Source organism: Mugil cephalus, chromosome 3 (assembly GCF_022458985.1).
Source record: "Mugil cephalus isolate CIBA_MC_2020 chromosome 3, CIBA_Mcephalus_1.1, whole genome shotgun sequence".
Taxonomy (NCBI): Eukaryota; Metazoa; Chordata; class Actinopteri; order Mugiliformes; family Mugilidae; genus Mugil; species Mugil cephalus.
Window position 1 is genome coordinate 12141881 of NC_061772.1, and position 22324 is coordinate 12164204.

The 22324-nt window shown below is 41.3% G+C and overlaps 1 protein-coding gene across 2 annotated transcripts in view; it reads left to right on the forward strand.

The window, feature by feature from the left end:
* LOC125005394 (MAM domain-containing glycosylphosphatidylinositol anchor protein 1) overlaps positions 1 to 22324 on the forward strand; it is a 163056-nt gene that overhangs the window by 125716 nt on the left and 15016 nt on the right. For both annotated transcript variants that reach the window (XM_047580729.1, XM_047580731.1), the window contains exons 12-16: positions 7825 to 8005; positions 8116 to 8139; positions 10280 to 10432; positions 10829 to 10990; positions 16417 to 16547. In XM_047580729.1, coding sequence (XP_047436685.1) covers positions 7825 to 8005; positions 8116 to 8139; positions 10280 to 10432; positions 10829 to 10990; positions 16417 to 16547 — 651 coding nt within the window. The remainder of the gene's footprint in view (positions 1 to 7824; positions 8006 to 8115; positions 8140 to 10279; positions 10433 to 10828; positions 10991 to 16416; positions 16548 to 22324) is intronic.

Below are 22324 nucleotides of genomic sequence, written 5' to 3' on the forward strand. Positions count from 1 at the left end.
TACAGTAGTTATATTCTTTTATTGGAGTTTGAAATATGTTCACTTGAAAGCAGCTACAGATTTGCAGAACTGCAAAAATCAGCAAGCAACAAAATAAACTAAAAGTCCAAAACTGTGAATCAGTTAGTTGACTTCAACAATAAAATCTTGCCTCTGGAAAAGAAAAGGAAACCATGAGCAGTGGCCAGTGATAAATCCGAAAACATTCAAGGACAGTTCAGAAAGCAGTGATTCTGAAATCCAGTAAACATCTATATCTTCTTCAACTCCCTCATTTTCAGACAGAAATCAAAATATTTTTTTTTTGCCTCACTTCAGTTTTGTATACTTGGGCTCTGGACTGCTGAACTGTTTCAGACTCCTTTGATCCACTCCAAACAGCTAATGTGTTCCAACTGTACTGATGATCGCTTGCTAGCGATGGATGCCCTGACGGTCTGTGTGTGGGAGTGTGTCAGCGTGTGTGTTTACGTTCAGCTTAGCCTCCGACTGAACTCTGTTATTCCCCTTCTGTCTTTCCTCCTTTCTTCTTCCCGGCTCCGCACGTTTATGAAGCAGATTCATAAAGTCCGGGGGAAAGCACACGTTTTTCTCTTTGGGTGAACAATTCTGAACTTTTGCTGATGCATCTAAGCATACTAACCTGCCAAATGCGCTTCTAAGAAAACCTTTATAAAAACCTCTCATGAACTTATGGCTGTTTTAAGAAATTCAGCTGTTGCATTTCCAGCGAAAGAGGGCCTTTTTTTTTTTAATTTTTTTTTTTAGCCTGGCAGACAGATCGACTTCCCTGCCTACAGATAATCTCCGTACTTTCTTCTTCTTGCTCTCGAGGTGAGCATGAACAAGAAAAACGTTGGCTCTGGCCGGCTCCTTTGTACTTCACAGGAAGCTCAACTCTGAAAAAGTCCTCATATTCCCCTCCCACTGCAGCATACGTCAGATGCGCTAAGCATTGTGGGAGATGCAGGAGATGCACAACCAGAGGCACCCTGTGAATTATTAGCATCTGGGAGCTCACAGAGTGGTCACTAGCATTACTGATTTAACCACGCCCATTTCTAATTTCTAACCAATCACACAATCGTTGTCGGACGAGAAAAAAGCTCCGTCAGCTTGATTATGTTGAGAACAAGCTGCGAGAACTCCCCAACGAGGGCTGCGAGAAGAAAATTATGTGATTTTAATTGCGCGAGTCCTCTTGAGTGCCCCAGGTGCCTGCTTTTCTTCTTTCTTTTTTTCTTCTTCATTTTCTTCTCGCAGTCCAAGGAGCGAGAGCATATTTCTTGCTTCTCACCATTGTAACTGCTTTTACTCGTCTTCTGAGCACCGTGGAATTTAATTTGTTATCAACTAAAAGTCTGCCATCGGAGAATGAAACCGTTTACAGTTGTAAAATTGTAATATTGTCAGCAAAATAACTTAAAAGGACGAACTGGGATTGAGGCATTTGTCAAGAATGCTTTAATTGCTTAATGTTACATACTTCATTGCTCTGATTGGTGGGCTTTCCAATAGAGCTGTTTCTCTGTTTTGTTTAAAATACGGCCCACACCATGATGAAATCCCAGTGGTGTAACAGGACAAAATTCTGATAAGAATTTTGTTTTTGTTTTTTTTATTGAATTTTCATGGACATAAATCTGGTGCATAAAGGAATAGGTATATTCTTTTGGCACATGTTAGGTTGTGTTATAGTGTCTGGCTATTCCAATGCAAACACGTAATTAATATAGCAATGTGTAACTCATCACACCTGCTTTACACATACAGTATTCCATATTAATGCCAAGTGCGGAAGGTGCGGGCTTTAGTCACCACAGGGAATTCCCTTGGCAGAATACATATACAGCCGTATTCGCATGTGTCTCTTTTAAATCCCGCTTCTTTGTTGTAGCTCCTTTATTTCTTGGAATCTCGTCTCACCAGTAACCCCATAGCAATGACACTCCTTGATGGCAGCAGCCATCCCCAACAGGATGCACCATAGATGCACACAGGTTTAGCAACTACTCAAAAATTCTAATCCAAATCCAAATTCACTAGATCCCAAACTGATTAATTATCAGTGAGATCAACTGGAACAAGCCCCTCCCCTCAACCCATAGGATCCCAAAGGCCCCCACTAATAACATCCTGTTGTGAGACCTCGCAGGCCACCGTCAGAAGGCCCATGTCCATTCTCTGATGAGTCACACCTGTTTCGGAGGCACAAGGGACCTACACAATATTAGAAAGGTGGTCATAATGTTATGATCGGTGTATCTCTGAATTTGTGCAGCTATAACAACTGACCTGCCGTCACATGACAATTGCGCTCAGTCATGCAAAACGTAATTCGGCAAACACACATCCACATTATCATATATATGAGAGATTAAAAAATATTCATGATGAATTTGGGTTGTACATCAAATCAAATATAATTTATGTACATAGCCAGCCTAGTTATGCAGATATACTTGTATGTTCAAATGTGAGCCAACAAAAAGAGATCACGTGGACCTGTGCAAGCATTAAGACTTTGCAGACACAGTGCACACTCAAGAGCTTTTTTTTTTGCCCGATCATTAAGAAAAGAGTCCCATTTATAGAGGATAATAGAAAAATTAACCTCTTATTGTTTGAAAAAGCCGCCTTCCTCTCGTGTTGTCAATCCATATTTCTCTCTCTCATACGCACCACTACTGTGTCTTTGTGTCTGTGTTCGGGGGGCTGCCCCTCTGCTCTCACCCTCTTTCACACATTCTTTGACTTGTTGTGTCATTGTTGGCAGATAGAGACACAGCCGAAAACACTGGCTGGAAATCCTGACACCATTTAAGTGCCGTAGACACACGGATGAACCCCACAGATACACGCACACATGTCAAGGGAGGTAGTTGGACTTCCATATCAGTCTAACAACCAGCCATCTCTCTGCCTCTTTAAATATGTCACTCACTCACTCTTGTCACTCTACCTGTCTCCTTGTGTTGGTCCCCTTAATACACACTGGGTATCTTTCCCACTCTCCAACTTCCCCTTTTCCTGTCACTTAGACACACATTATGTCCACTGACCTACGGAGGGAAGCAGACAGAAACAGAGGGAAGGAGGCAGAGACTTTAACCTGAAGTAGGAGCAGCTGTATTCCTCTGAGTCACACTTCAGCGCGCCATTGATCCACAGTGTGTTCTGAGAGTCACACAGCATGTCTTGCCATTTTTATGTCGTCTTTCTCCGGTGTACTGTAGTAAGGATTAACACGAGTGTAAGTTAGCGTAAACCCCGCTCGCTCACCAAAATGGCACATTCCACTTATTTTTAAAGCTCAGACTCCTCAGAATTAATCACGCGTCTTTTTTCTACTAACACACACACTCTATGCATATTACATGAGCGTAGCTTTTCTCTGCCGCTGCTGTCCGCGTAATTATGCATATGCCGCATAGGCAGTGTGTAAATGTTTATATGGGTGAATGTGTGCTAAAAGGGCACAATTCATTTCGTGTCGTTTAACTGCTGCGGAGTTGAGCATTGTGAGAATGCGAAAGACTCAGTTGTCAGTGGGAAAGACTAAAGTTGTCAGCTTTGACGGCAACCAAACAAATAGTGGAGCAAATCACATGCACTGCAGACACATTAGTAGCTTATGTGTCGCCAATGAAAACAGTGTTGAATCAATAGAAGACTCACTGAGAGGTAACACATCTTGTGATACAAAATAACATATTGTCACAATCAGATGACCCAACTATTTGGCTTGTGATCTTCTGCAATTTTCTATTGGTTTTATGAGTTTTTTTTTTTCTCCCATGATTTTTATCTGTGTGCAAGATTTAACATTTTTTTCTTCTTTTCGTCTCATTTGATCAAACTATTCCTCTTAGGAGCACTTAACCTGATTTGAGCGCAACCGCACAACTATCAAGCAGTACATAATGAAGTATGTACAGTTAGTCTGGTCTACGTCGAGCATCTACAGCAGCACAATCAGTAACGATTTAATAATCTAATTTCATCAGAGTCAGATTTTGCTACTGATCAATGTCACCTCATGTGGTTTTATTGAATTAAGACTTGGATGTTTTTCTTGCACATTGTTGCACTGATGCTTTTACTGAGATAAAATATTTCCAAACTTCTTCCACCACTACTTTTTTGCAATTTTCAAAGGTAATAATGGCATTTACATTTATAAGACCCATGTGTCTCTGTTTTACATTTCTCCTCTCAGTCACAGGCACACAGAACAAACTCAGAGTGACCTGTGGACATCATTCTATACATTATTTATACAACTGCTCTATTTTTGCACAGATATTACACATTTTCCTAATGTAAACACTTGAATAAAAACCTATGACCCTTCCCCGATGTGCATGAAAATATCACTTTCATGCATTTCCATTAAGGGCAGCTTGTTTCACAACATCCTGCCTCTAAGTCCCTTTCAAGCCTTACCTCTCTTCTCTATTATACTCTATATTGTTCAGTGGAATGAAGCGTGGTCTACATTAGAAAAAGAATTATTCAGTTTGCATTGATTGTCATTTGAAGAGGAGGGAGAGGTATGCTTCACGACTGGCAAGACGGGGTGAAATCTGGAGCAACTGAAACGGCAACTGGCAGAATGGCGCAGAGAAAAGGATATTGAAGGCCTACTAATGGCACGGTGCCTGGTGAGGAGGGAAAGATTTGAATCCAAGCATGTTTCCGAGCATACATTTGGAGGGATGGGGATGTGGCTGCTGTGAGGGACTAGCACAGTAATTGGAGTTGTACCAAATTTTTTGGCAGCCCTGGCAGGAGTTGCCGTGGTCTTGTCAATGAAAATGATATCAGCTCAGCCTGGCTGAGTTTGAGTTTGTGTTGGTGAGTAGATATCCAACGGAAACGGCACACCTCAACCTGAGTGTCAGAGTGCAGGAGGGAGAGCAGAGAGGGGATGTCAGGGCATACAGTGCTGTAGCAATAATAGGGAAGGTTATGGGATGCCTCGGTGCCTCTGTGACTTTGTCTTTAAGTTGGAGGAGCTGAATTGATGCAGAAGGTCAGTCACCTTGGACCAGGGGTCTTCAACATGTTTCAGGCCAACGACCCCCAAACTGATGGAGAGATTAAGTAGGGACCCCCTACCTATTACATGTGTTCTATATTAAACTCGACCCAGTGCTATTTATAAATATACATTACTATTGCCATGCTGCATTCAATATTAAGCTATTCAAATAACGCACAGGTTCAAATATTAATTTCCTTATTTTTAACATGTACAACAATAGGAGGGCTGCCGTAAACATAAACATACCTGACAGAAACATTACTAACTGGTGTATTGACAGATAAAGAAAATAATTGACAGATTCAAGTTTTAACTTTAAACAAACTTAAAAGTAGTAGGGACAATAAATCACCAGTTTGGTCGATGTGAGCGAGCTGCACAGTTAGCTTCTCATCTGCTGAAATAGCAGCAGACATCTGGGATTTAAATGGATTAATTTGTGATGGAAAAACTGTGGGGGAAACTAATATATATATATATATATATATATATATATATATATATATATATATATATATATATATATATATATATATATATATAAAATAATCAACAAAAGATTTTGTGACCATAGGAGTTGCGGACCCCCTGTTGAAGACCTATGCTTTAGACCACTATACATATTTAACTAAACTAATATATCTATATTTTAGATCAGTGAAGCAATCAACAAGGAGGTAAAATCATACCCAGTGGGAGTTGTACGGGGTATTGCTGTGCTGTTGGAGCAAACAAACAAGTGGCAGCCATTATCTAGGTATATAGTGAAAGTACATCGCAATGCCCATCACAGGCACAAACACGTAGGTCACGGCAACATGCTGTTGTAACCATATAAATGGGAAATGATAGACTGTGTAGAATGTGACCTTTGTTGTCAAAGTTCAAGTTCTGTCAAGTTGTAAAACCACAGAAGTATTCAGACAAATAAAACTTTCTTCGTCTCCGGGAGGCAGTTTAAGGGCAGTCGAGCATAAGCATCGAAGTCAGAGCAACTGTTCTTATTTTCTTTTTTGTTTTTAATGTGATTTGCTCAGATGCTCAGTTGATACGTTGATTTGCACAGATTGTCTTTAATTGTTCTAAGAGAAAACCAGATACCTGGCAGCTTGTTTAGTTCTTATACAGAGGTATAAAAGACATTGTGCATGTTAACATTCACAAATGTTCATTGTAAATGTCATAATTTTCATATACACAAATAGACATCTGATAGTAGCAATATCAGTATGGGGATATTAACCTTGGTATCAGAAGGAAAAATAATGGTATCGCACATCCCTAGGTGCCATTATGGCTGCGGCTGTAGAGTTAGAAGTCTCAGACTGCCATTGTGTATTGTGTTGACATGGGCTATAGCCGACAGTATCCCATGATCAGGCTTCAGTTACCCTGTAATAAAAGCCTCCTTAGCATATTTTCTATGAAACACTACAGTATGTATTTAGGTTAAGAATATAGTTTTTATTACTTTTTACTGTGTTTTTATGCATGACGTCATAGACTAGTCCACCTAAAAAAATTCAAAGTAGGTTAAACACCTAATATCCAGTCGTTTCTAGATCTGATCTTTGCATGTATCATGCGTTCAAACCACTGATTGCTGACCATCGGAGAGGTCTGTAATGTTGAATTTTACTATGAGCACACCACCACGTGTACATACAAAAAAAACACGCAATACACACACAGACACACGTGCACGGTCCTCTGCTGCATGAGTTACCTGATAATGGCATGCTGTGGGTGTACTAAGTTGTTATGGTGGAGTGGCTGACCTAATGCATTAGATTGAGCTCACTGTCAGGTCTTTAAGTAGCTGGGATCAGAGGCAGATACACAGCTAATGGATCCTTCTCTCCGTGGGTGGAATAATACAGCAATAGCTCCATTTAACGCAGTGCTAACTTACCTTGAAAAATATGAAGACAACAATTGGATTAGCTTATTTTCATTTTCCATTATGCCAGGCATGTTCAGTTAAATTAAGATTTTGGGGGGGATTTTATGTGTTTGCTAAGAAGCACGAATGGCTGAATATAGTGAATAGCTAAAGAAATATGTCTTTCATTGCTGCTACTTAAGTAACTGTTGGACTGTTGGATGTTTGTTGTCTGCAGTGGTGAAAGCGGTGCCCTAAAAGTGTGTTATTGAGAGCAGAAGTTGAAAAGAGTACGAGACCACTTCTGTACAAATGTTGTCTTTGTTGGCCTTGGAAGCATTAAGCAATAAAACATTGTATCAGGGCAGATATTATGTTGTTCTGTATAAATAAATTGACTGAAGACTGTATGGACCCCAAGACATATCCAAATTCGAAATGCAACTGGACTTGTAATGTTTTTTTTGATAACGTTATTATCTTATTGAGTTCTTAGAGACTGGTGAGGCATTGAGGTTTAGACAGGAATATCTACAGGTGTAGCCCATCAAAAACTTGCTTGACTAGTGTCTTTCCCTCCTGTTGGCCTACACCCACAGATGTTCCTATTTAAACCTTAGCTCCTCACCTATAGAACGTGGCATACAAAATATTCAAGAAACTTAAGAAACAACTCCGGTTGCCCTTCTTGAACGTTTTTGTATATGTCATGACCAGGACGACTGAGAACCTTCGTGGACAACCCAAGACATAAAGATATGGTGGCTGGTTATTTGCCCAGAGAGGCTCACTGTACTCACTTCCTGTTATTTCCATATGTGAAAACATTCGTACAATCTCAACATGTTTGAATATTTTCTGCTTTTGTGTGTTTCTTTTACTTGCATTGATGTAGAACAAGCAGGACCTGCTGTCCTGGCCGATGGACCTCAGGGGTAAGGAGCCAGAAAAGGGAGTGCTGATGTCGCACACAATATCGAACCTGAGGATCCCTCTGTCCTACGAGGTCCGGGTGGCTCCCATCACCACCTACAGCGCCGGGGACTATGTCAGTCGAATCATCCAGTACTCAGAGCGTGAGCCTCTTTTAAAGCCCTTGATCTTTGTGTGAAGTCTTTATAATCAGTGTTTAGATAAATAGGAGCATATCTGAGTGGTAATCCATATTATTGTTACTTTCTTACAGCCTACACCTACCCAAGACCTTCAGGTGAGACTCTTCTTCCGTCCCCTGTCATTCCGCATTTTACAGTTTTGAACTTGCTGTTGTGACCCGACTGATGTAGGGTGGTGAGTGTTAGGGAGGCGCATTGAATATTGATGAAAGCTAATTTACCACGTTTGCTGCGAGCAGTGTCAGCACAAGTTTGTCAAGGTAAAGTTTGCCATGCCCCAGCCTTGGCTGCTATTATCTCGTTCCTCAAGAAAACAGGCCGGTAACAGTAGGAGTAATGAGTAAGCAGCTGATGGCTGGAAGCAGGTCTGTGCAACTTTAAATGTCATAAAAGATTGGTTGTGACTGGAGGATATGAGGCGGTTTATGGTGCTGTGATCGGATAAAAGCTTTGAAAATATTCCATATGGACTGTACGGTTTAAACTCGCTTCATGAAACTAAAAGGATGATGTTACATCTCACCATACCTGTGTGCTTCCCTTTTCTCTCTGATAGCTCTCTCTCTCGCTCTCTCTCACTCATTATCTGTCACTCTTTCTTACTCCTGCTCTCTCCTTGCCTCTCATCCTCTCTCTTGTCATCCCTCTCTCTTTCTCAGTCAATTGCATCTTGTCTATTTTCTTCGTTAAGAGACACGCAGCATTTTTCTGGCAGGAGTGGCAGTTGGCTCCGCCAGGGTGAGGCAATTAAAACAACAGCAGATTGGAACAGACTGCGAGAACAACAGTGCAAATTGAAAGGAGCGCATGTAGTGGAGCAGGGTGTGAATAGTAATAGATTAGCTCCCTGAAACAAAGAAGCACACACGACCCACCCTCACGGGAAACACAAGCCGCGCGCATCTGCAGCGCACTGTGTGTGCGTTACGCGAGCCTTTCACTGATGCTGTCGGCTTGGACAGCTTTAGATGGCTGCCGTTACTCTCTTGGCTCGATTTTCATTTGTTTAGTGAGTCTCTGATAATGGCAAGCCCTCCAGATGGGCTAATGAAGGTGACAACGCCATGGAGAGAAGCCCCTTTATCTTGCTTAACAAGAGCCATCGAAATCAAGCTCCACGAGAGGTCTTTTTACAGATACGCTTTTTTTTTTTGTCTCAAAAGCATATGGGTGTGAAGACATTTCTTTTGTGAAATGAAAATGCTTCTGAGAGTAACTTTTCTCAAAATTCTCATAAAGTGTCAACAGACAGCTGAGACATTCAAAGGGGGGAAATTTCATGTATTTCATGCACAGTGTGCACAACTTCTTACACTGTGTAGACGGGTCTCTGAGCTTAATTCTTTCCACGTTGTTTAAAGGCTCATTCAGGCCGTGCAGCAAAGACTGGGTAAATGAACTGTATGTCACAACATATTATGCAAGAAGTGTTGAATAAAATCTTGGTCTAAATCTGTGGCAGAGGTCCATGCACATATTTATCGCCTCAGTCCTGTTTTTTTTTTTTTTCTGTTTTATATTTTATTTTTTTTATATATATGTTTTTTTTATTGAACTTTGATGAAAAATCACTCATGGTATCTTGAGCATTGCTTCCATATACTGACTCTTCAATTGCTATACTCTAAACAAGTATACCCGTGGTTTCCAAATCTCCAACTGGGGGATCCCAACAACATGTGTTCAGTGTTGCCCATGAAAAGGTCCATTTATTGTTGCAGTGATGGATTCAGATTCTTGTGATTGGGCTTTACTAATGCTTCACTGAAACACTGAATATGGAACACGGTTTAGCAGAGTCTGGTATGTCCAGGCTACATACCGGTATCTTGTTTTGACAGAAATCTTTTGTCTTCAAACAGTGAAATGTTTTAATGGTTTTTGACACAACCTGACCCAATAATAGATGCTTTTAAATGTAACACATGTTGGAGACATACTTCACTATATGCATAATACATGGAATCCACTTAGAGTTTTCATGTTACTGTATATACCCTCCTCCCACATTATACCTATCACTTTGTCAGTAATTGCCTGGATGTCTGATTTCAAGGGCCTATTGCAGAGGTCATGATAGACCTATTTTGTAGCCATTTATTTCCTGGGAGAGGTGGTTGGAAAAGAAGAACAGTAGGTTATGCCACTCGCAATTTGTAATATCACCTACCTGCCGTGTCACTGGTTTAATGTGTTTGTCTCTCTTGATAATCTCCACACACGCATGCCTCCCAGATCACGTGTGCGGTTTTGAGGACGAGCGGATCTGCGGTTTCTCTCAAGATCGGAGCGACACCTTCGACTGGACGAGACAGAATCACCTGACGCAGAATCCCAAGCGATCTGCCAACACCGGCCCGGAAACCGACCGCAGTGGAACAAAGGAGGGTGAGGAAAGAGATAGATACCGGGAGATCATTTTAAATTCAGCTCCAAGTCTGTGTGTTGGACTGCATTAGGTTGAAGTAGAAAAGCATTGAAATCTATTGAAATGAAGATGATAATGCTGCACATCACAGACATATTGTAGATAGATAGTTTGACATAATCAGTGGTTTCTGTACAGTATATGCTATTTCTGTACAATACAGATTTTACTTTTTTGGCATCAGTACTATAAATAAAAAAATATTTTATTTCCAAAGTGAAAAAAAAAAGGATTCCACATGTTCAAATACTTCTGGTCTCTTAACTACTTTGTGCGATAGGAGTTTAGTGGCTATCGGAAGCTTGTTCCTCTTCTTTCTCCTCCATTCCATTTTTATGTCTACTTGTTGGTTCCAGGCTATTACATGTACATCGAAGCATCACGGCCGCGTGTCCTAGGGGACAAGGCTCGTCTACTTTCTCCACTTTTTAACGTGTCGTCAGTCAGGGGCCCCAAGGGCTCCGGGAGAGTCCCATACTGCGTCTCCTTCTACTACCACATGAAGGGCAAGCACATCGGTGAGTTTTAGAGGAAAGAGGAATGCTCACACACACATATCCATGCACACACACACCATCTTTTACCATATGAGAGTACTCACAGAAGCACATTGTCACAACTGGACAAACAGCAGGGAGGGCATGCTGACACTCAACGTTATCAGCCTTCTCATATCGCTGGACTTGAGTCAAAAGCTAAACCCTGTACTTGGTCCATGCTTCTAGGGTTTGTCAGGCGCGACATTGTAGGTGTGTGTCTGTGAGAGAAAGCGACCGGGGAGGGAGAAGGGTGGGGGCAGGATGCTACAAAAGTTCTGTTTGTATGTTGGTGCTTGTGCCTCAGCGTGTGTGCACATTTGAGTGTGTTTGAAGGTGGTTGAAGGGGGCAGTGGGTGTGTGATTTATGGCAGTGGCAAGACACAATCAGTCATTTGGGGGAGCTGTTCATCATAATATGCTCTGTCACACAGCTAGAATGCATACGTCTTGGAGCCTACACACCTGGCCAACACACTTACAACACGAAAACCTATACACGTATGTGTGTGTGTGTGTGTGTGTGTGTGTGTTGTACCTGGGTGTTTTTGCGGGTTCCCACAAAAATGGTAAAACTAGCAAATACCTTAAGGCAGATCCACATTTATTCACACACACACACACACACACACGATATCAATTAATGTGTCCATAGTCCAAGATACATGCTACAATGTGACACTCGTTTCCTCACTGACCTCCCCAGTCTCCTAAGTACGTGTATGATTTAGAGGGACATTTTTCGGTTTGGGTTCTAGGCTTGTTATTATTATTATTTATTAGAACATAAGGCCTTTGTGATATGTTGGACGAGTTTTCAAGTTTTTGATTGCCTCTCATGTTTGTGGAAGACCTCTAAACCATGGGACTTCAACACGGGGTCTGTGACCCCTCGGGGGTCCACAGAGGTACTGCAGGGGGGTCGCAAAATCTTTGATTGATTCAATATTTTTATATATATATTTTTTTAGTTTTCCCCCACAAATTTAAATTTCTTTAAATACACATTAACATTAATCCAACATATTTTAGTGAAGGGATGAATGGAGGCAGAAGTGTTATCTTTAAGTCAACTTTTCACTCATTGACCAATACAGGAGCTGTCTCGACAGTGCACTGTTTCACACAGAGCGCCACAATCTAAGCTTCCTGTACACCGTAGGCCCCTCCGCCATCGCTGCTGAGCCAATCACGAGGCGGCATATTACACGCTGACTCTTGAAGATCCCTCTTGATTGAAGACCCCTGCTCTAAACTAACCCAAGCCAGCGCTTTTCGACTATATGCAGATGACGCACAACTTTGTTCGTCGATTCATACTGTATCTTGATGTCACTGGACCAAATCACACACGTTCTAGATTTGTTTAAATATCAGTGCCTTGATGATGACAAAACTATTCATATTCAAAATATTGCTTTTCAGTCCAGAGATAGAACGTCTATCTTTTTTTTGTGTGCAGTTGAGTCAAAAGTAGATGTAAAGCAAGTGTTACAGGACAAAGTGACATCAGTCATGCTGACTTGCTTACGATTAGTACAGCCCATACCCAGCTACAAGACATTCCTCTGTTTCCAATGATCTCCCTGTCTGTTGGTGTAATTGCCTTACCTCGGCAGAGCTAACATTATTGCCACGGACAGGCAGAGTGATTATTTATGAAGAAAAGGGACAGGATGAGGATAAGGCAGAGACAGCGGAGAGGAGAGATGGGAAGAGAGAGGGGATGGTGAGGGTCGGCAAGCCTTGGGGGAAAAAAGGGAGATGGTGGGAGTGAGGGGGAAGATGGTAGGAAAACGAGAACAACACAAAAAAATACACAGTTAAAAAAACATGAAGAGCTCCAGTGGCATTACATCAACTTGTTGGTGTTCAGAAGTAGTGAGAGGAGGCTGAAATGTGAGTAGTTTCAGTTGTTCTTGGTTGTACAGTGTTTAAGTGCTGTAAAGTGTTAAAAGGTCGAAAGCATTTAGGCACTTGGACATGAAACTGTTTAAATGTTCACCTTTACAGACCCACATAAAGCTCTTTTATAATCTTACGGGTTTGGGGATGTAATGCATGGAAAGGTGTCTTTTGTTGGAAGAATGCTCTTTGCTTAGTTTGGATTTCATGTTCGGAGGAGGGCTGCACTGCAAACTAAGGCCTCCTCGGGTGATGTGTTTTGCTGTTCACCTTAATGTGTTTCTTTCTGGGGTCGCTGGCAGCAGCAATAAACAACATTTAATTAGTTTTCTTTGGCATTGGGTAGCATTTTAGACTGGCTTGGGTTTACAGGGTGCCACTGGCAAGCTTAGTTGGAATCACTGGATTATTTTTACTTCAGAGTGATGAAAGACAAATTAGAATTGGGGGGTCTTTAAAACATGTACTGCTTGTATTTTGTTCAGATGACACAAGTAAAACTTTCAGTAAGAACATTTACGAATAAGTGTGGAAGAAAAATGACAAGTAGCTTTTGACATACCTCAGGAGGTTGTTTTATACTATACATTTTGGTTATATGCACTGTTTTTTAGATATTTTATTGACTTTTTGGAGATTTAGATACTCATTCTGAGTAACCTTTATAACTAAATTGTTGTCTAGCAAGGTTTGATTAGGATGAAAGGAAATAAAATGTATCTAAGTCTAGATTTGTTGTTTCTTGTGCACCTGAATTGCTTACTGGAGAATTTTGAATAACGCTGTTTGACAAGAGTCCCACTTCCCAATTTTATCTGGCTGTTTAGCATAGTTTTGTTTCTGAGGCAAACCGCCAGCAGAGGCATGCATAGGACATGAGCCTTATTTAGAAGGAGATGAGGGCTAGAGGGAGGTGAGAACCAATGCAGTCGTGCCTACTTTCAGTTTTCAAAAGAAAAACAACTCATTTGGGTTCAAGTGCAGTAGCGCATTTCCATCTGTGTGTGCATCGGTGTAGCTATGCTGTCTTACCCACTCACGATTCTGCAGACAAGTAGCCCTGATAGAGCCGTGATTTCTCCCCAGCCTCTTTGACACTCTTACCAATACACTCAGCCTTACCTCAGTCCAATCAATAGACTGCTTATCAGAGTCCTCTTTCCTCCACCCTTCTTGTATGTGTGTGTGTGTGTGTGTGTGTGTGTGTGTGTGTGTGTGTGTGTAGGTGGAGATGGTAAGAGGGGCTGAGAGGGGGAACGGGAAAGAAACAATGAGGCTCAGATCTGTGGAGGTAGAATGAGAGAGTTGGTGGAGCAGGTGTAAGTGATCAACATCAAAATTAGCCAGCGTGTCTGCAACAGAAACTAAAGTCAGATGTTTATTTTATTTATTTGTTAGTTTATTTGTCACACTAATGAATGATAAATTGTAGGTAGAATAAATTATAAATGAGCCAGAATTAATCAAGGAGCTCCCTGGTCAGATGTTAAAAAAATTAAAAAATAAGGGCACATGCAAGACTCATTTACATACTTGTAGTGTGAGAGTGAAGAGCGAAACGTGTAAAAACTGTTCAAAACAAACACACAGAACTGTGCAACACGATTCTGTTGGTTTGCTTAACTTGGCATAAACCGTTGAAAACAGCTTGCCTGGCCACTTCATCTACCCGCGCTTCTAAAAGTCACTAATTAACTTGCTGTATCTTTTTGGTTTAGTCCAAAAAGTAAAAACAACAAGTTTTTGTTTTCAGGTGGGAATGTGTGTAGGTTATTTGTTGGCACTTGTTGCTTGGTGAAGCCTGGGAAGTCTTTGAATTGATGCATTTTGCGTGAGTCATGCTTAATTAAACCAATATACAGTGCATGTAAACTCTAAATGTCACTCTCTTATTTGACAGTCTCTGGATGCTAAATGGCTAATTAAACATTTTGTTTCTTGTAGCTGAGACTGGCTCGACAGTTTCCTTCCCATTGCCTCTTTATGTACATCACATGCCACAACTCACAACATGTTCCCTAACTTCCCAGTTTGTTGCATTTGCGCTCCATATCCTTGCCCTAGTAACACCTCTTCTGTGGCACAAGCTATTAGCACTCACCTGGTACTTTTTTTTCAAGGTTTGAAGGAGTTAGTAGATACACAGTCACACAACGAAGTGATATATCCATGTATGCCAGCGTACATCTGCATTCAGCAAGCACACACACACATATAGATGCAGTATATAGCACAGGCTGTGCCCCCTGCTTGGGTATTTGTTTAAGAGACTGGTGGTTGGTTAATGTTCCAATTAGGAGCTGGCTGGAGATCATTAAGAAGATGAATGATTCTCTCACACCTTATAGACCTGGAAGAGACAGGGAGAGGAAAAACGAGAGAAAGAGCCCATTTGGATTAGTTCTCAATGGCTTGAATAGTGTCATTTTAACCACTGAAGTCTGTATTGTACATGTTAATCAAAAATGGTCCACTATTCAATCTTTATCAACGCCGTCTTTTTTTACAACCATGCTCAATCTCCTCTGCCTTTATTTTTTTCTCTATTGTTGTCCTTTTGCTCTACTGCTATGTCAGTGTGAAATAAAACAAGCCGCTGGACCATCACTGTAGAGTTCAAGGTGCATTTCATATCATCCAATGGGCTCCACAATTTTCACTGAATGTCAGCCATGCACAGTATCCGACCTTAGAGTTTCACCCTAGTGTATGCGATATGCAGTACAATCTTTCTACTTCCTGTGCAAATTTAGTGAAACATTAACGCGGCCGTGCTTTTTGACTACAGACATGTGGGAATATAAGTGTGTGGTGAAATTTTAGACAGAATATAAAAAAGAAAATTGTTAAATTGTGATATGTGCTTCCTCTGCCGTCTCCCAAACAACACTAGCACTAGCAATGAGAACAGCTAAGTATGATAGAAAAAGTGTCGTCCTAATCCTACTGGACTCTGACAGATTATTAATTTAAGATTTAAAAGCTTGCTGGCTTTTGTAGATGTATAGCCATGTTGAAAAGTGTATAGATATGATAAAGGCAACTGAATCACAAGTTTTCTTGAGTCTATGTATAGAAAAAAAAATATGATTGAATTGACTTTGAGTCTTGCTTTGTGCCATGGTGTTTTTCGCCTGGGTTTTGTGGAGAAAATCCTCTTTTGTAACGCCAGCAATGAGAGAGCAGCTAGATATTTAATGGTCTTGGGATAACATTGAATCCACCTTGAACATCTATTAAAGACAAAGTATATTCTTTGGGATAAAAGCGCTGGTTACTGTCAGTTTTGTTCTACTTCTCTTGTGATTGAAAACAATCCATTACCTTTTTGTATGTACGGATGGACCAATCATTAGTCGGCCACTTTTAGTATTCTAGCGTGTGAAGAGGAAGACGAACATGATTGTTGGGCCAGTTACACATAGATTAACCATCCACTAACAGTTCCTAATGACCTGTGTGTGTGTGTGTTTGTGTGTGTGCTTGACTGCATCTCTTCACAGGCACTCTCAATGTACTTCTGAGAGTGAGAAGCATTGCATCTGTGGACTCAGTGGTGTGGACAAACTCTGGTCCTCAGGGTGCCGACTGGAAGAAGGCGTTCTTTGATATAAGCCCCAGCGGACCTTTCCAGGTAAGGCCTGGCGATAAGTTTTCTTCACAACATACTGTACACAAGTTTAGAAACAATAACGTAGTGCTCAAGAAAGTGCAAAACTTTCACATTTAAACCAGCATACGTATTTTATCATCATTTTAGAAAAAATGTTCATCTTTATGGACAAGAGGAGTCTTTGCTTAGTAAGTATTGACCCTCGCACCCTCTGCAGCATTTCGTTGAGAAGCTGAGAGGTGCTGCATGCAGATTTAGTATCCGAGCTGTGGGTCTGACCCCGGTCATCAGTTGAAGCCAAACATGCAGTGTGTTCTGTACTGTCAATGTGATGTTGAAAAGAACTCAGCCTCTGAACTGGAATCAGCCTCCAGTGCTTGCATCTTGATTGGTAGCACGTGCCAACATTTCAGGATTTTAAGGTCTGCTTTAGCTTACTCCAAGGAGAAGAAAACAGGATTCTCTTTTTCTTGCAAGTCCTCTCATCTCTGAGGCATTTCCTCTACAGCAACAGTTTCACCTCTACCGTGTCTTTCCCAGAAGGAAGGCGTCCACCACAGCATGGATAGAATTTCATTGAAATGGGGGAATTGCACAAAGAGTTGAAGCTCTACTTGGAACCTGATGAATCTTTCAGAGTCTCCACGCTGACATTTAAAGCTCCAAAGAACCACAGAAAGCCATCAGTGATGCTGGGGTTATATCCTATGGTTCCTCTTTCTTTTCTTGGTCAAGACAAAATATCAACCTAAATATATTATTTAGTTTTATAAAAGGCGTCAAGGTTCGATAAAGAACTCGAACTCAAGGATTTGCCCTTTTAGCGCACCTATCAGCACACTGATTACACTCTCAGAATATACGCAGAATGAGAGTCTGCCCAGTGGAATCAGTGTCGCAAGACATTCTTATTTATCAGGTTAAATATAATGAAAATAAACTGGCCTTAGGGCTTTTATGTGCATTTTTCATTCATTAAATAAACGTGGGTACATCATTTTGACATTCTAGTACTGAGGGGAGTATTGATAAATGAAGGCCTTTTGAGTGAACATTGAGTGTCAGCAGCACCCTATGCACCCAATAACCAGAGAAGTGTTTGGCGTCATCACAAATGTGCTGATCTCAGGGCCGGATTCAAGGCCTTGCTCTGAATGATCATATCATGATCATGGCATACACGTGTACAGTAGCTACGCACTACTACACCCTCTGACTGAAATAAAACATCAGAAACATTTAGTGATCTGATGGAATCAGCACCAACACTCATCACCACATACAACTACCATATTATGATATTATAATCACAGTTAGATCCTGTTAGCCTCCATTACCAGACAAACTCAGCACTTCCTGTAAGCATTTCAAATTAAAAGTGTTTAATTCATACATTTAATTCATTAATTCTTTAATTTTCTGTAACTGCTTGTCCTCTGGAGACTATCCCAGCTGTCACTGGGTAAAAGGAGGGGTTCGCCCTGGACAGGTTGCCATTCTATGGCAGGGCTAACACAGACACAGACCACTCACATCGACATCTACAGCCAATGCAGAATAAACAGTTAACCTAGCGAGCATGTCTTTGGATGGTGGGAGAAGACGGAGTAACGGGAGAGAACCCACGCAGACACAAAGACTTAGTCGGCCAGTTGATTCATCAGTTTAATGTGCCCTCTCGTTTCTTAAAATGGCTTTTAATGTCAAATATATGCAGGGGTGTGATGTGCAACAACAGCCGTATATATTTATAGGCACTCTACAATCTGGAGCGGTTAAGCAGCCTTTAAAAGAAAAAATAAAATGTAGCACAAAGGTCCACAGTCTTCGATACTTTGAACTGTACAGTTATTTTCCTTAACAAAATGAACTATGCAGTTAGTCAGCGGTGGAAGAAAACGGCGTCTGTGTTTGAGCGCTGTCTGTTGATACACTACTCAAGTCCCTTTGGCTCCTTGGCAGCTGTGCTGGTGGTTAGCGCTTCCCTGTTGGCATGTGTAAACTAGATGACTCAGTCCTCCTTTCTGACTGGACATGATGCCTCTCTCTCCCTCATTGTCGCACCCTTTCTTACTCTCTGTGTCTATATGTGAGTGTGTGCTTCTGCGTCTGCTTCAGTAACTTTATAAAGGTGAGCAGAGGGAGAAAAAGGGAGGGCAAAAATGAAGATGATTTTGTTTTGACTCAATCCTCCTGTGTGTGTTTCTTGATCTCTTTCTATTTTTTTTCTTCCTCTATACTTATCACTCTCTATGGCCCAGTGCTGGGACAGGGGAACCAACTGGGTCGATTCTTGCCATGGTCCGCTTCACAGTCTCCTGCCTCAAGGCTGATGACTAATGGCTCTAAAATCAACAAACTCAGGAAAGAGTCTTCAGCTATCCGTACCTTCATACCCATACACACACACGCTGCCTCTATTTATCTGTCTCCATTCTTTTTACACACAAATAAAATTGCATGCATAAACACAGATATATGCACACATACTGTTAAATTATTTTTCACACACACAAACCAGTCTCCTATCCCCTCCAGCAATTAGCTATGACAGGTCAATTAACAGGCTTATTTATGAGCAGGGGATGCCTGCTAGTTGTGTTGTAATGATTCCAGATACTCTCTGTACGTGCATGGGGGAAATTGAATTCATGATGAATGTGGGCTGAGGGCTTTAGCTGGGGGCTGCATTTGCTCTTCATTAACTGTGCCTTTGCAACACGATGTTTCTTTCACCATTAGAGGGAAAATTAAATCTGAAACAGTGGGCATGGTGTATGTTTCAAGGCTCTTCTGTGATGTCGGACAGCGCCGCAGACTTTATCACATTTGCATGTTAACAAGTACCTGAGATGAAAGTTGTAAACTGTGGCACACACTCCCGGTGTATGTTATAATCCATTTGTCCTACTGTGGCTAATTTGAAGCTCTTAACCTTTAAACACCTGCCTCCAACCACTTTGAAGAATCCAGAATAAACCATAAATTAACGTCACACGCTCGTCAGAGTGTGTTACTGTTTTATGAAGTAAGTATAGTTTGCTATCATTAGGCTGCAAGCTTGTGGTTATTGCTCCAAGAGTGCCATGACAGATACGGCACTCCCAGAAGCCAAGGCAGTCCTGTCTCTCAAACAAAAACTTTAGAAGTCATGGCGACTCTTTCCTTTTCCCCAGCCACAACAGCTAGAGGCCAACCTTTTCCGGGGGCGATCGTTTGTGACATCTTTTCTTCCCAAATAGTAAATTTGTCCTTCAGAATTACTTGTGCTCTTATCGGCAAGGCAGTTCAGGAAATCATATGAGATTCTGTGATCCACACCTGTTGTGACTGCTAATCAGGTGTGTCTTCACCATTGAGTAGTTCAAATACAATCGGAAATGGTGTCCTGGCTTAATGGTTCCGTCATCCTCTGCTTACTAAATAAATTGATTCACGAATAAGAAAAATAATGTCTTCATCATCAGGTCGGCCAGATCTCCATCTGCAGAGCTCTTGTCATCAAACGGTTTAATTTGAAAAGAAAACATCTCTCTGTGCTAGACTTGTAACCAGCTGCCACACCATGTGTTAGTGTGAAAACAAGCTATTATAGGAGCTTTGTCCTAACTGAGCCTCTATTAGTTCATTAAAATGTGCTAAAAATGTGCCTATGATGTCAGACATGTTGCTAGCATGTAACATCTTGTGAAAAAACCTGATCAGTCCTCTACAATTTTAAGGGAAGGTTAGTTTGATTAATAATAGGGAATCACATAAATTAGCTAAGCAATGTGTGGTATAGCGGAAGAGACCCAAGTTATGCACTCGTTGTAGTAAATCCTTGTTTTGTGCACTGTCACAATTCAGTTTTAACTAAGATTCTAACATTATACAAAATCCCAGCTCTTCCCCAGCTTTATCTCATGATTATTTTCTGCCTTATTAGCCACCATACTGGCGTTTAACAATGAGTAAGTAAGATGGACCACCATGTCCAGTGAAAACCTAGGTTTAATGACCAGTTGGGTGAAGAAAAAAACCCTAAACCATCAACAGTGTAGAAATATTAATCCGAACCGTTTGACATGGAGCACAGACATATGAAAATATGTGCAGGGACACCACTCAAACACGTGCGCACACTCTAGCATAGAGGCAGCATACATGGATGGCCCTATCTGTTCCGCTGTTAGAGAGAGTGAGCCATGCGATTTTGTGTTTATGCCATCAATAAAGCACTTAATGCAGCTTAAATATTCATACCGCCATTTGTTTCGTGACACGGGCAAAGGTAGGTGAGGCAGGATGGATGTATGCGCGCAAGAGTGGGGTTGTCTCCTTGGCAACTGATGGTTGCCTTGTATAGTGCTGTTTCCTCTTGCCTCTCTTTTCAGTGCGTGCACTTGCTCATGTGCTCACGTGCACCAATTTGCCCACTTCATCTCCCGGGTTAGGGATATGAGCGTGACTTCCATCACATTTGTGTGCGTCTTTGCTCATGTATGACCGGGGAACTTGTTGACTCCATTAGGAGATCGTAGCGGTTCTCAATCATGCTCCAACAAGGTCGAGGCGGCTCGGTGGTTATCACGCTGTGTAAAACTTCCACGGCTTCCACAGCTTCAGCCCTTAACAGCCGCACTTAATGTGCATAATACAAAGTCAGAAATTACTCAGAGATATACCTTGAAATATTTATGCAGTGCTGAGTAGAAGACCTCAGAAGTTTATTTTTTGTGTGTAAGTATTTGAAGTTTTCTGTGCATGATTTATTCGCAGTTAATCCACTGAGCTGTCATTCATTTGCACACAGTATTGTTCTTTACCTTCACCACAAGCTTAACAGATTTAACAGATTCTGTTCTTCCGTGCATCTCTCCGCTCCACTCACACATGCAAACCACTGCTGGGTAACAAAATACAGTTGTTAAATAATGCAGCCAGCACGCAGCCTTGATCCCAGCACCAGCTAGAGGAGGTGAGCTGATAAACATACCTGTCTCTCGCTCATACTTTCCCTCATTTCTTTATACTTTTTGTTACGTGTCAAGCTCTCTACGGGCCTGAAGAATTGAAAAGGAACCCCCATCTGTCTCTGCTGAGTTTTCTCCAACAGCTTGTTCTCCTTTCAGCTGTATGCCTCTGCTACCATCAAAGCTGGATTAGCAGTTGAGTAACAGTGTCCGAAAGTTCCAGAGTCACTCTGTATCATATTTGATAGAAATTTGAAGTACAGCATCAAAAACATAGGAGATGCCTCAGGATGCCTCTGTCCTGTGGCCATGGTCTTGAACCATGTGCTGTTTCCAACAAAAAAAAAAAAAAAACGTATTTTCTATTGATTGTCCAGCATACTAACATTTAATAATGTCCATCATTTGAACATATTTCTGCTGTCAAATACTTCATCTCATGGTAACACCAACAGCAGCAAGTTGTTCATGTCAATTTACCAACCCGTCTCCTGGAGTCACTGCCCATGGCTATTTGTGGCAGTTAAAAAGTGAAATGTCGTTGAACGTCGTCTGAGCCGAACAGAAGCGCAGCTCCTTCAGACTCATTGCACCATTTTATATCACTGACATTAATGTAAAACGCGCTAAAAGGAGGACAACAAAACACAGCGTCGCGAAACATAGACGGATGTTCCAGCCCACAATGCATTGCATTTTTTTGTCCTCCACTCACCCTCACCCTTTCAAGCCCTAAATGATATAATTATATATCATTTAGTATATCATATACTCATGTGATTAACCAATAAATATGATGATTTTTAAGCCAGTTTCCATTAACAAATTCAATGATTGAACTAA